Source organism: Mobula hypostoma, chromosome 28, assembly GCF_963921235.1.
Source record: "Mobula hypostoma chromosome 28, sMobHyp1.1, whole genome shotgun sequence".
In the NCBI taxonomy this organism is placed as follows: domain Eukaryota; kingdom Metazoa; phylum Chordata; class Chondrichthyes; order Myliobatiformes; family Myliobatidae; genus Mobula; species Mobula hypostoma.
Genome location: NC_086124.1, coordinates 36,035,935 through 36,050,212, shown reverse-complemented (window position 1 = coordinate 36,050,212; position 14,278 = coordinate 36,035,935). Strand labels below are relative to the sequence as shown.

Here is a 14,278-nt window from a genome sequence, read left to right as displayed (position 1 = left end):
ACCCCTCAGGGGAGTGGGGAGGGAGGGATGAGTCTTCCCACCCAGGGAGTAGGGACAGAGAGAGGAGTGTTATCCCCCGGAGGAGTGGGGAGGGAGGCGTGAGTTTTCCCACCGAGGGAGTGGGGACAGAGAGGGAAGTGTTATCCCCCAGGGGAGTGGGGAGGGAGGGAGGGAGTTTTACCCCCACCCGGGGAGTGGGGAGGTAGGGGGGAGTGTTACCCCTCATGGGAGTGGGGAGGGAGGGGTGAGTGTTCCCACCCACGGAGTGGGGACAGAGAGGGGAGTGTTACCCCCCAGGGGAGTGGGGAGGGAGGGAGGAGTGTTCCCACCCAGGGAGTGGAGACAGAGAGGGGAGTGTTATCCCCCAGGGGAGTGGGGAGGGAGTGGTGAGTGTTCCCACCCAGGGAGTGGGGAGAGAGAGGGGAGTGTTATCCCCCAAGGGAGTGGGCAGGGAGGGGGGAGTGTTAAACCCCAGGGGAGTGGGGAGGGAGGAGTGAGTGTTCCCACACAGGGAGTGGGGACAGAGAGGGGAACGTCACCCCCCAGGGGAGTGCGGAGGGTGGGGGGAGTGTTACCCCCAGGGGAGTGGGGAGGGTGGGGTGTGTGTTCCCACTCAGGGATTGGGGACAGAAAGGGGAGTGTTGTCCCCCAGGGGAGTGGGGAGGTAGGGGGGAGTGTTCCCACCCAGGGAGTGGGGACAGAGAGGGGAGTGTTATCACCCATGGGGAATGGGGAGGGAGGGGGGAGTGTTCCCACCCAGGGAGTTGGGACAGAGAGGGGAGTGTTATCCCCCAGGGGAGTGGGGAGGGAGGGGTGAGTGTTCCCACCGAGGGAGTGGGGATAGAGAGGGGAGTGTTATCCCCCAGGGGAGTGGGGAGGGAGGGGGAGTGTTCCCACCCAGGGAGTGGGGACAGAGAGGGGAGTGTTATCCCCCAGGGGAGTGGGGAGGGAGGGGGGAGTGTTAACCCCCAGGGGAGTGGGGGAGGAGTGAGTGTTCCCACCCAGGGAGTGAGGACAGAGAGGGAAACGTTACCCCCCAGGGGAGTGCGGAGGGTGGGGGGAGTGTTACCTCCAGGGGAGTGGGGAGGGTGGGGTGTGTGTTCACACTCAGGGAGTGGGGACAGAGAGGGGAGTGTTATCCCACGGGGAGTGGGGAGGGTGGGGTGTGTGTTCCCACTCAGGGAGTGGGGACAGAGAGGGGAGTGTTATCACCCATGGGAATGAGGAGGGTGGAGGGAGTATTACACCCCAGGGGAGTGGGGAGGGTGGGGTGAGTGGGGACAGAGAGGGGAGTGTTACCCCCAGGGGAGTGGGGAGGGAGGGGTGAGTGTTCCCACCCAGGGAGTGGGGACAGAGAGGGGAGTGTTATCCCCCGGGGAGTGGGGACAGAGAGGGGATTGTTACCCCCCAGGGGAGTGGGGAGGGAGGGGTGAGTATTCCCACCCAGGGAGCGGGACAGAGAGGGGAGTGTTATCCCCCAGGGGAGTGGAGAGGGCGGACTGTTACCACCCAGGGGAGTGGGGAGGGTGGGGGGAAGGTTACCCCCCAGGGGAGTGGGGAGGGAAGGGTGAGTGTTCGCACCCAGGGAGTGGGGACAGAGAGGGGAGTGTTACACCCCAGGGGAGTGCGGAGGGAGGGGGGAGTGTTACCCCTCAGGGGAGTGGGGAGGGAGGGATGAGTCTTCCCACCCAGGGAGTAGGGACAGAGAGAGGAGTGTTATCCCCCAGAGGAGTGGGGAGGGAGGCGTGAGTGTTCCCACCCAGGGAGTGGGGACAGAGAGGGAAGTGTTATCCCCCAGGGGAGTGGGGAGGGAGGGAGGGAGTTTTACCCCCACCCGGGGAGTGGGGAGGTAGGGGGGAGTGTTACCCCTCATGGGAGTGGGGAGGGAGGGGTGAGTGTTCCCACCCACGGAGTGGGGACAGAGAGGGGAGGGGGGAGTGTTAAACCCCAGGGGAGTGGGGAGGGAGGAGTGAGTGTTCCCACACAGGGAGTGGGGACAGAGAGGGGAACGTTACCCCCCAGGGGAGTGCGGAGGGTGGGGGGAGTGTTACCCCCAGGGGAGTGGGGAGGGTGGGGTGGGGTGTGTGTTCCCACTCAGGGTTTGGGGACAGAAAGGGGAGTGTTGTCCCCCAGGGGAGTGGGGAGGTAGGGGGGAGTGTTCCCACCCAGGGAGTGGGGACAGAGAGGGGAGTGTTATCACCCATGGGGAATGGGGAGGGAGGGGGGAGTGTTCCCACCCAGGGAGTGGGGACAGAGAGGGGAGTGTTATCCCCCAGGGGAGTGGGGAGGGAGGGGTGAGTGTTCCCACCGAGGGAGTGGGGATAGAGAGGGGAGTGTTATCCCCCAGGGGAGTGGGGAGGGAGGGGGGAGTGTTCCCACCCAGGGAGTGGGGACAGAGAGGGGAGTGTTACCCCCCAGTGGAGTGGGGAGGGAGGGAGGAGTGTTCCCACCCAGGGAGTGGGGACAGAGAGGGGAGTGTTATCCCCCAGGGGAGTGGGGAGGCAGGGGTGAGTGTTCCCACCCAGGGGAGTGGGGAGGGAGAGGGGAGTGTTATCCCCCAGGGGAGTGGGGAGGGAGGGGGGAGTGTTCCCACCCAGGGGAGTGGGGAGGTAGGGGGGAGTGTTCCCACCCAGGGGAGTGGGGACAGAGAGGGGAGTGTTATCCCCCAGGGGAGTGGGGAGGGAGGGATGAGTCTTCCCACCCAGGGAGTAGGGACAGAGAGAGGAGTGTTATCCTCCAGGGGAGTGGGGAGGGTGGGGTGTGTGTTCACACTCAGGGAGTGGGGACAGAGAGGGAAGTGTTATCCCCCAGGGGAGTGGGGAGGGAGGGAGGGAGTTTACCCCCACCCGGGGAGTGGGGAGGTAGGGGGGAGTGTTACCCCTCATGGGAGTGGGGAGGGAGGGGTGAGTGTTCCCACCCACGGAGTGGGGACAGAGAGGGGAGTGTTATCCCCCAGGGGAGTGGGGAGGGAGGGAGGAGTGTTCCCACCCAGGGAGTGGAGACAGAGAGGGGAGTGTTATCCCCCAGGGGAGTGGGGAGGGAGTGGTGAGTGTTCCCACCCAGGGAGTGGGGAGAGAGAGGGGAGTGTTATCCCCCAAGGGAGTGGGCAGGGAGGGGGGAGTGTTAAACCCCAGGGGAGTGGGGAGGGAGGAGTGAGTGTTCCCACACAGGGAGTGGGGACAGAGAGGGGAACGTCACCCCCCAGGGGAGTGCGGAGGGTGGGGGGAGTGTTACCCCCAGGGGAGTGGGGAGGGTGGGGTGTGTGTTCCCACTCAGGGATTGGGGACAGAAAGGGGAGTGTTGTCCCCCAGGGGAGTGGGGAGGTAGGAGGGAGTGTTCCCACCCAGGGAGTGGGGACAGAGAGGGGAGTGTTATCACCCATGGGGAATGGGGAGGGAGGGGGGAGTGTTCCCACCCAGGGAGTGGGGACAGAGAGGGGAGTGTTATCCCCCAGGGGAGTGGGGAGGCAGGGGTGAGTGTTCCCACCCAGGGAGTGGGGACAGAGAGGGGAGTGTTACCCCCCATGTGGAGTGGGGAGGGAGGGAGGAGTGTTCCCACCCAGGGAGTGGGGACAGAGAGGGGAGTGTTATCCCCCAGGGGAGTGGGGAGGCAGGGGTGAGTGTTCCCACCCAGGGAGTGGGGACAGAGAGGGGAGTGTTACCCCCCAGTGGAGTGGGGAGGGAGGGAGGAGTGTTCCCACCCAGGGAGTGGGGACAGAGAGGGGAGTGTTATCCCCCAGGGGAGTGGGGAGGCAGGGGTGAGTGTTCCCACCCAGGGAGTGGGGACAGAGAGGGGAGTGTTACCCCCCAGTGGAGTGGGGAGGGAGGGAGGAGTGTTCCCACCCAGGGAGTGGGGACAGAGAGGGGAGTGTTATCCCCCAGGGGAGTGGGGAGGGAGGGGTGAGTGTTCCCACCGAGGGAGTGGGGATAGAGAGGGGAGTGTTATCCCCCAGGGGAGTGGGGAGGGAGGGGCGAGTGTTCCCACCAAGGGAGTGGGGACGGAGAGGGGAGTGTTACCACCCAAGGGAGTGGGGAGGGGGAGTGTTCCCACCCAGAGGAGTGGGGAGGGAGGGAGGAGTGTTACCACCCGGGGGAGTGTGGAGGGTGGGGTGGAGTGTAACCCCCCCCAGGGGAGTGGGGAGGGAGGGATAAGTGTTCCCACCCAGGGTGTGGGGACAGAGAGGGGAGTGTTATCCCCCAGGGGAGTGGGGAGGGAGGGGGCAGTGTTAACCCCCAGGGGAGTGGGGGAGGAGTGAGTGTTCCCACCCAGGGAGTGGGGACAGAGAGGGAAACGTTACCCCCCAGCGGAGTGCGGAGGGTGCGGGGTGTGTTACCTCCAGGGGAGTGGGGAGGGTGGGGTGTGTGTTCACACTCAGGGAGTGGGGACAGAGAGGGGAGTGTTATCCCCCGGGGAGTGGGGAGGGAGGGGGGAGGGAGAGGGGAGTGTTCCCACCCAGGGAGTGGGGACAGAGAGGGGAGTGTTATCACCAATGGGACTGGGGAGGGTGGGCGGAGTATTACACCCCGGGGAGTGGGGAGGGTGGGGTGAGTGTTCCCACCCTGGGAGTGGGGACAGAGAGGGGAGTGTTATCCCCCAGGGGAGTGGGGAGGGAGGGGGGAGTGTTATCCCCCAGGGGAATGGGGACAGAGAGGGGAATGTTACCCCCAGGGGAGTGGGGAGGGAGGGGTGAGTGTTCCCACCCAGGGAGTGGGGACAGAGAGGGGAGTGTTATCCCCCAGGGGAGTGGGGAGGGATGGGGGAGTGTTCCCACCCAGGGGAATGGGGAGGGAGGGGGGAGTGTTCCCACCCAGGGAGTGGGGACAGAGAGGGGAGTGTTATCCCCCAGGGGAGTGGGGAGGGAGGGGGGAGTGTTCCCACCCAGGGGAATGGGGAGCGAGGGGGGAGTGTTCCCACCCAGGGAGTGGGGACAGAGAGGGGAGTGTTATCCCCCAGGGGAGTAGGGAGGGAGGGGTGAGTGTTCCCACACAGGGAGTGGGGACAGAGAGGGGAATGTTACCCCCCAGGGGAGTGGGGAGGGTGGGGGGAGTGTTACCCCCAGGGTAGTGGGGAGAGAGGGGAGAGTGATCCCACCCAGGGAGTGGGGACAGAGAGGGGAGGGTTACCACCCAAGGGAGTGGGGAGGGGGTGTGTTCCCACCCAGAGGAGTGGGGAGGGAGGGAGGAGTGTTACCACCCGGGGGAGTGGGGAGGCAGGGGTGAGTGTTCCCACCCAGGGAGTGGGGACAGAGAGGGGAGTGTTACCCCCCAGTGGAGTGGGGAGGGAGGGAGGAGTGTTCCCACCCAGGGAGTGGGGACAGAGAGGGGAGTGTTATCCCTCAGGGGAGTGGGGAGGGAGGGGTGAGTGTTCCCACCGAGGGAGTGGGGACAGAGAGGGGAGTGTTATCCCCCAGGGGAGTGGGGAGGGAGGGGCGAGTGTTCCCACCCAGGGAGTGGGGACGAAGAGGGGAGTGTTACCACCCAAGGGAGTGGGGAGGGAGGGAGGAGTGTTACCACCCGGGGGAGTGTGGAGGGTGGGGGGGAGTGTAACCCCCCTCAGGGGAGTGGGGAGGGAGGGATAAGTGTTCCCACCCAGGGAGTGGGGACAGAGAGGGGAGTGTTATCCCCCAGGGGAGTGCGGAGGGTGGGGGGAGTGTTACCTCCAGGGGAGTGGGGAGGGTGGGGTGTGTGTTCACACTCAGGGAGTGGGGACAGAGAGGGGAGTGTTATCCCCCGGGGAGTGGGGAGGGAGGGGGGAGTGTTCCCACCCAGGGAGTGGGGACAGAGAGGGGAGTGTTATCACCAATGGGAATGGGGAGGGTGGGCGGAGTATTACTCCCCAGGGGAGTGGGGAGGGTGGGGTGAGTGTTCCCACCCTGGGAGTTGGGACAGAGAGGGGAGTGTTATCCCCCAGGGGAGTGGGGAGGGAGGGGGGAGTGTTCCCACCCAGGGGAATGGGGAGGGAGGGGGGAGTGTTCCCACCCAGGGAGTGGGGACAGAGAGGGGAGTGTTATCCCCCAGGGGAATGGGGACAGAGAGGGGAATGTTACACCCAGGGGAGTCGGGAGGGAGGGGTGAGTGTTCCCAGCCACGGAGTGGGGACAGAGAGGGGAGTGTTATCCCCAAGGGGAGTGGGGAGGGAGGGGGAGTGTTCCCACCCAGGGGAATGGGGAGGGAGGGGGGAGTGTTCCCACCCAGGGAGTGGGGAGGGTGAGTGTTCCCACCCAGAGGAGTGGGGATGGAGGGAGGAGTGTTACCACCCGGGGGAGTGGGGAGAGTGGGGGGAGTGTTACCCCCCCACCAGGGAAGTGGGGAGGGTGGGGTGTGTGTTCCCACCCAGGGAGTGGGGACAGAGAGGGGAGTGTTACCCCCCAGGGGAGTGGGGAGGGAGTGGTGAGTGTTCCCACCCAGAGAGTGGGGACAGAGAGGGGAATGTTACCCCCCAGGGGAGTGGGGAGAGTGGGGGGAGTGTTACCACCAGGGGAGTGCGGAGGGAGGGGTGAGTGTTCCCACCCAGCGAGTGGGGACAGAGAGGGGAGTGTTACCCCCCAGGGGTGTGGGTAGGGAGGGGTGAGTGTTCCCACCCAGGGAGTGGGGACAGAGAGGGGAGTGTTATCCTCCAGGGGAGTGGGGAGGAGGGGCGAGTGTTCCCACCCAGAGGAATGGGGAGGGAGGGGGGAAGTGTTACCACCCGGGGGAGTGGGGAGGGAGGGTTAAGTGTTCCCACCCAGGGAGTGGGGACAGAGAGGGGAGTGTTATCCCCCAGGGGAGTGGGGAGGGAGGGGGGAGTGTTATCCCCCAGTGGAATGGGGACAGAGAGGGGAATGTTACCCCCAGGGGAGTGGGGAGGGAGGGGTGAGTGTTCCCACCCAGGGAGTGGGGACAGAGAGGGGAGTGTTATCCCCCAGGGGAGTGGGGAGGGAGGGGGGAGTGTTCCCACCCAGGGGAATGGGGAGGGAGGGGGGAGTGTTCCCACCCAGGGAGTGGGGACAGAGAGGGGAGTGTTATCCCCCAGGGGAGTGGGGAGGGAGGGGTGAGTGTTCCCACGCAGCGAGTGGGGACAGAGAGGGGAATATTACCCCCCAGGGGAGTGGGGCGGGTGGGGGGAGTGTTACCCCCAGGGGAGTGGGGAGGGAGGGGTGAGTGTTCCCACGCAGGGAGTGGGGACAGAGAGGGGAATATTACCCCCCAGGGGAGTGGGGAGGGTGGGGGGAGTGTTATCCTCCAGGGAAGTGGGGACGGAGAGGGGAGTGTTACCACCAAAGGGAGTGGGGAGGGTGAGTGTTCCCACCCAGAGGAGTGGGGATGGAGGGAGGAGTGTTACCACCCGGGGGAGTGGGGAGGGTGGGGGGAGTGTTACCACCAGGGGAGTGGGGAGGGAGGGGTGAGTGTTCCCACCCAGGGAGTGGGAACAGAGAGGGGAGTGTTATCACCCATGGGAATGGGGAGGGTGGGGGGAGTATTACATCCCAGGGGAGTGGGGAGGGTGGGGTGAGTGTTCCCACCCAGGTAGTGGGGACAGAGAGGGGAGTGTTATCCCCCAGGGGAGTGGGGACGGAGGGGGGAGTGTTCCCACCCAGTGGAGTGGCGAGGGAGGGGTGAGTGTTCCCACCCAGGGAGTGGGGACAGTGAGGGGAGTGTTACCCCCCCCCAGGGGAGTGGGGAGGGAAGGGTGAGTGTTCTCACCCAAGGAGTGGGGACAGAGAGGGGAGTGTTACACCCCAGGGGAGTGGGGAGGGGTGGGGGAGTGTTAGCCCTCATGGGTGTGGGGAGGGAGGGGGGAGTGTTCCCACCCAGTGAGTGGGGACAGAGAGGGGAGTGTTATCCCCCAGGGGAGTTGGGAGGGAGGGGGGAGTGTTCCCACCCAGGGGAATGGGGAGGGAGGGGGGAGTGTTCCCACCCAGGGAGTGGGGACAGAGAGGGGAGTGTTACCCCCCAGGGGAGTGGGGAGGGAGTGGTGAGTGTTCCCACCCAGAGAGTGGGGACAGAGAGGGGAATGTTACCCCCCAGGGGAGTGGGGAGGGTGGGGGGAGTGTTACCACCCAGGGGAGTGCGGAGGGAGGGGTGAGTGTTCCCACCCAGCGAGTGGGGACAGAGAGGGGTGTGTTACCCCCCAGGGGTGTGGGTAGGGAGGGGTGAGTGTTCCCACCCAGGGAGTGGGGACAGAGAGGGGAGTGTTATCCTCCAGGGGAGTGGGGAGGAGGGGCGAGTGTTCCCACCCAGAGGAATGGGGAGGGAGGGGGGAAGTGTTACCACCCGGGGGAGTGGGGAGGGAGGGTTAAGTGTTCCCACCCAGGGAGTGGGGACAGAGAGGGGAGTGTTATCCCCCAGGGGAGTGGGGAGGGAGGGGTGAGTGTTCCCACCCAGGGAGTGGGGACAGAGAGGGGAGTGTTATCCCCCAGGGGAGTGGGGAGGGAGGGGGGAGTGTTCCCACCCAGGGGAATGGGGAGGGAGGGGGGAGTGTTCCCACCCAGGGAGTGGGGACAGAGAGGGGAGTGTTATCCCCCAGGGGAGTGGGGAGGGAGGGGTGAGTGTTCCCACGCAGGGAGTGGGGACAGAGAGGGGAATATTACCCCCCAGGGGAGTGGGGAGGGTGGGGGGAGTGTTACCCCCAGGGGAGTGGGGAGGGAGGGGTGTGTGTTCCCACCCAGGGAGTGGGGACAGAGAGGGGAGTGTTACCATCCAAGGGAGTGGGGAGGGTGAGTGTTCCCACCCAGAGGAGTGGGGATGGAGGGAGGAGTGTTACCACCCGGGGGTGTGGGGAGGGTGGGGGGAGTGTTACTCCCACCCCCAGTGGAGTGGGGAGGGAGGGGTGAGTGTTCCCACCCAGGGAGTGGGGACAGAGAGGGGAGTGTTACCCCCCAGGGGAGTGGGGAGGGAGGGGTGAGTGTTCCCATCCAGGGAGTGGGGACAGAGAGGGGAGTTTTATCTTCTAGGGGAGTGTTACTCCTCAGGGGAGTGGGGAGGGTGGGCTGAGTGTTCCCACCCAGGGAGTGGGGACAGAGAGGGGAGTGTTATCCCCCAGGGGAGTGGGGAGGGAGGGGGGAGTGTTACCCCCAGGGGAGTGGGGAGGGTGGGGTGTGTGTTTCCACTCAGGGAGTGGGGACAGAGAGGGGAGTGTTATCCCCCAGGAGAGTGGGGAGGGAGGGGGGAGTGTTCCCACCCAGGGAGTGGGGACAGAGAGGGGAGTGTTATCACCCATGGGAATGGGGAGGGTGGGGGAGTATTACCCCCCAGGGGAGTGGTGAGGGTGGGGTGAGTGTTCCCACTCAGGGAGTGGGGACAGAGAGGGGAGTGTTATCCCCCAGGGGAGTGGGGAGGGAGGGGGGAGTGTTCCCACCCAGGGAGTGGGGACAGAGAGGGGAATGTTACCCCCCAGGGGAGTGGGGAGGGAGGGGTGAGTGTTCCCACCCAGGGAGTGGGGACAGAGAGGGGAGTGTTACCCCCCCAGGGGAATGGGGAGGGAGGGGGGAAGAGTTCTCACCCAGGGGAATGGGGAGGGAGGGGGGAGTGTTCCCACCCAGGGAGTGGGGACAGAGAGGGGAGTGTTACCCCCCAGGGGAGTGGGGAGGGAGGGGGGAGTGTTCCCACCCAGGGGAGTGGGGAGGGAGGGGGGAGTGTTCCCACCCAGGGGAGTGGGGACAGAGAGGGGAGTGTTATCCCCCAGGGGAGTGGGGAGGGAGGGGTGAGTGTTCCCACCCAGGGAGTGGGGACAGAGAGGGGAGTGTTACCCCCCAGGGGAGTGGGGAGGGTGGGGGGAGTGTTACCCCCAGGGGAGTGGGGAGGGAGGGGTGAGTGTTCCCACCCAGGGAGTGGGGACAGAGAGGGGAGTGTTACCCCCCAGGGGTGTGGGGAGGGAGGGGGGAGTGGTTACTACCTTCCAGATCAGCGACGATAGCCTCGTGCTTGCTCTTCAGTTTAGACAGGTTCTTCACTTTCTCCTCCTCTTCGAGCAGTTGTGAGGTAGAATCGGACACACGCTCATCCAGCAGCTTCCTTTCCTGAAGGTGGGAAAATGAGATGGTTGACAGACACAGACACAGACACACATCCTGGAACAGACCCTTTGGCCCAGTGGTTTTTGCCAACCAACACTCTCATCTAAATCACTCCCATTTGCCCTTTATCCTAAACCTTTCGTGTCCATGTACCTGACCAAGGGTGTTTTAAATGTTGTTGATGTTCCCGCGTCAACCACTTCTCTGGCAGCTCGTTCCATAGGCGGACCCCCCCTCTGGATGAAACAATTGCCCTTTGGGTCACCTCTCTTCCCCACTCACCTTAATCCTGAGCCATCTGGGTCTTGATTGCCCAACCCTGGGGGAAAAGACTGTGCACATTCACCCTATCTGTGCCCCTCGTGGTTTTATACATCTCTGTAAGGACCCCCTCAGTCTCCTACACTCCAAGGAATAAAGTCCCAACCCGTCCAACCTCTCTCCGTAACTCAGTCCCCGAGCCCCAGTAACATCCTTGTAAATCTCCTCTGCATCCAACCCAGCTCAATGGCATCTTTCCTACAGCAGGGCAACCAGAACTGAACACAATACTCCAAGGGCGGCCTCAGCAGCAGCAGGAGATCGAGAGCAGGATTAGGAGCGAGAAGGGGGACGATGGATGAAAAGAAACGGCACTCCGGAGGAGGGCAAGAAAGGGGGCGGGGAGATGGAAGGGAGAGGGGGAATGAGAGAGTAGTGGAGAGGCAGAGAAGGGGGGAAGAGTAGAGGGGGAGAGGAGCAAGCAGGGGAGGGTGAACGGGGGCAGGGGGAGGGGAGGGGGCTGAGGGGGAGAGAGAGGGGGAGGGGGAGGGGAGGGGAGAGGAGGGGAGAGAGGGAGGAAAGGGAGAGAGGGAGGAAAGGGAAAGAGGGGAGATGGGGGAGAGTGGGGAGAGGTCCAAAAGGGGAGGGTATAAAGGGCGGACAGGGAAGGGGAGAAAGAAGTGAGGGGTGAAGAGGGGGAGGGGGAAGGAGGAGAGGAGTGAGGTGGGGAGGTGGAGGGGGAGAGGGCAGAGAGTGAAGGCGTTAGAGGGAGGGGTTTAAAGGGAGGAGAGAGGGAGGAGTGCTGAGGGGAGTAGGGAGTGGGGAGGGGTGAGTGGGGATGGGGAGAGGGAGGGGGAGAGCAGATAGAGCAGGGTATAGAGAGGGTGGTAGGGAGGGGGGTAGAGTGGGGACCAGAGGGGAGATGAGGGGAAGCAGGGGAAGGATGGGAGTGGAGAAGAAGGGGAGAGGTGGAGTGGTGGAGAGCGGTTGAGGGAGAAAGGGGAAGAGATGGGCGTAGTTGGGTGGAGAGAGGGGGAGGGAAGAGAGCATGGGCAGAGATGGAGGGAGAGAAAGGGGAGACAGAAGGAGGGGAAAGAGAGGGATGAGAAAGGGGAGGGTAAAGAGGAGGAGAGGGTCCACTCTTCACCTTCATCAGTTTGGAGTTCTGGTCCTCCAACATCAGAATGTCCTCCTCCATCTTCTTCATCTTGCCTTCGGCTGTCACCTTCTCCAGCTGCAATTTCTGCCGGGCAGCCTCCTCCTCCTCTAGCTGCTCCTCGATGTCCTGAGGCACAGGATGGGTCACTGGTCAGTGGGATCGTCCACTCTGGCAGTGGTCCCAGGGACTTGCTGGATGTGGTGGCATTGCTAGGGGAGCCCAAGAACCTCTGTTTGGGGTAAAAGTACCAGGTGGGACCCTTGCGGGATGTAACAGACCCACTGGTCCATGTTCCCACACCAGATGGTCAGTGTCCTGACCAGAGACAGTAAACTCCCTCCTTCAACCTTGAAAGTCAGCTTATTATGAAAGTACACAGTGGCCAGGTACAGGAGTGGAACCTGGTGTGGCCTTCTGGTGCTGTAACCCATACAATTCAACTTGTTGTGGCTTTTTCCCAGGGCTGAAATGGTTAACACGAGAGGGCACAGTTTTAAGGTGCTTGGAAGTAGATACAGAGATGTCAGGGGTAAGTTTTTTTTACGCAGAGTGGTGAGTGCGTGGAATGGGCCGCTGGCGACAGTGTTGGAGGCTGATACAATATAGACAGGTACATGGAACTCAGAAAAATAGAGGGCTGAGGGGAACGTAGGTAATTTCTAAGGTAAGGACATGTTTGGCACAGCATTGTTTCTATTCAGAGATGCTCTTCTGCACATCACTGTTGTAATGTGAAGTTGTTAAGAGTTCCTGTCACCTTCTTATCGACTTGAACCAGCCTGGCCTTTCTCCTCTGCTTTCTGTAGGCTTTTCTGTTCTTGGGCTTTGGTGTTTCCATACCAGGCCATGATGCATCCAGTCAGTATACTCCTCACCACATATCTACAGAGTTTTGTCAGTTTTAGATGTCATGCAGAATCTCTGCTGTTGTGCTGGCTGTGCGATTAAAGCCGAGCGGTTTAACTTATGCAGTATTAGCAGGTGCCTGGAATGGTTGCCACTCCTTATTCAGCACAGCACAGGCCCTTTGGCCCACAGTGTCCTACCCTACACTAAGGTCAATCTCACCTTCCCTGCCATCAAAGTTGAAAAAGCATTTCTTATCAAAACTGTATGCAGTATACACCACTGAGACTTGTCTCCCCACAGACAGCCAAAAACAAAGAAAAACTATGGAACCTGTTCAGAAAGATCCTGTTGACAGAAAAAAACTCCGGTCCTACAAAGTCATTATGTTCCTATGAAGACACAACATCAAAAGAAAAACAACTCAGTATTTGAAAATATGAAAGGATCAGTTTAAACAAATTCAAAGAAAGCTGTTGGCAGCTGACGGAGTAGCATCGTTTTTAGATTGCTCCTATCCTGTTTACTTAATTGTCTCCAACCAGTCTTTTTTTTGAAACCTTATTATAATACTTTAATACTGCTTTACTACGGCTGGGAAAAGAACCAAAGCGTCTGCAAAAGAAAGAGAAACAGAAGATGGATCCCCAGTCACTTTGGATTCAATCAGTGACTTCCTTAAATGGCAAAAATCAGAATTTTCTGAGGAGTTTCAACGACTTAAAGGCAAATTAGATACAATTCAACAAACTTTTTCTGAGCATGAGAACCGAATTCAGGAAAATACAGCAAAGCTGATGACTCTTGAAGAGGACGCTGACTATACAATTAAACTCTGCAAAGAGTTATCTTTATCCAATAATAAAATGCTGAAAAGGATCATCAGTCTCGAAAATAGAAACAGGAGAAATAACTTGCAAATTCTGGGTCTTGTCGAATCAATTGAAAGCGCTGACCCTACGAAGTTTTTTGCAAACTTTCTGAAAGAGCTTTCCCCTGCTTTATTCACTTCCGATGCGAAGCTCAATCGAGCTTATCGCTCTCCAACTTCGAAGCCATTGTCGGCGGCGGTGAAACCCAGGTCGGTCATACTAAGCTTTCATGAATTTCGTATTAAAGACCTTTTAATTTGCCATACCCGTCGACGAGGAATGATCAATTTCCAAAATTACAAGGTTAGATTTGTGGAAGACTATTCCTCTGAAGTTACGGCTGATCACATGAAGTATAAAGAAGTTATGTCGGAATTTTACAATAAAGAATATAAATCATCCCTTTGGTTCCCCGCCCGTCTGAGTATTGTTTTGAAGGACGGATTGCGAAAAAGAATAAAGTTCGTTGAAGAAGCAAAAGAGTTTCTGAAGGATGAAGTCTAAAACGCTTATATTTCTTATTTGATCAATTTTTTTCTTCTGTTAATATGAATTTGAAATAAGGTTTCATTAAGCTTATGTTTTGGCTGTTCAAATATTGTCCTTTGTTATTTTTTTTTGATACTTTTTTACTTTATCCCTTTTTGAGGTGTTATTTTAACACAGCTTTCTTTGAATTTGTTTCTTGCATATTTTCGAATACTGAGTTATTTTTCTTTTTATGTTGTGTCTTGGTAGGAAGATAATGACCTTGTAGAAACTGTTCAGAGAAAACGTCAAAGACCCAAGCACAAAAAAAAGGATGAATCATGTAAAAGGCAAAAAATGATTTAAAAAAAGGCAGAGAACATAAAACATCAAACCACAAAGCCATTGAAACCGTCCAGGAACGTTCAGGCTAGTTCAATTTAGCATGTGTCGTTCGTTTTCTGCAGGCCACAGAGCCAGTGCAAATCAAAGTTGCAACAAAAAAAGGGAGTCTCCAGAAACCAGAAACACATCGTGTCGTGAACCACAGAGCCCAATCCATAAACCGTCGATTAAACCTTGCCCAAAATCCAAGACTCTGGGAACTGGGGGACTGGGAGAGGGCGAGGGGGAGGCACTGAGACCGACTGGTCACCTTCTCCCAGGAGCAGTGAGCAA

The 14,278-nt window shown here is 60.1% G+C and overlaps 1 protein-coding gene across 7 annotated transcripts in view; it reads right to left on the bottom strand.

Annotated features, from left to right (window-relative positions):
* The window catches only part of LOC134339037 (myosin-10-like), a 277,554-nt gene that overhangs the window by 132,305 nt on the left and 130,971 nt on the right, over positions 1 to 14,278 (bottom strand). For all 7 annotated transcript variants that reach the window (XM_063035301.1, XM_063035302.1, XM_063035305.1 and 4 more), the window contains 2 exons: positions 11,403 to 11,540; positions 9,874 to 9,997 (listed from right to left, as the gene is read on the bottom strand). In XM_063035301.1, coding sequence (XP_062891371.1) covers positions 9,874 to 9,997; positions 11,403 to 11,540 — 262 coding nt within the window. The remainder of the gene's footprint in view (positions 1 to 9,873; positions 9,998 to 11,402; positions 11,541 to 14,278) is intronic.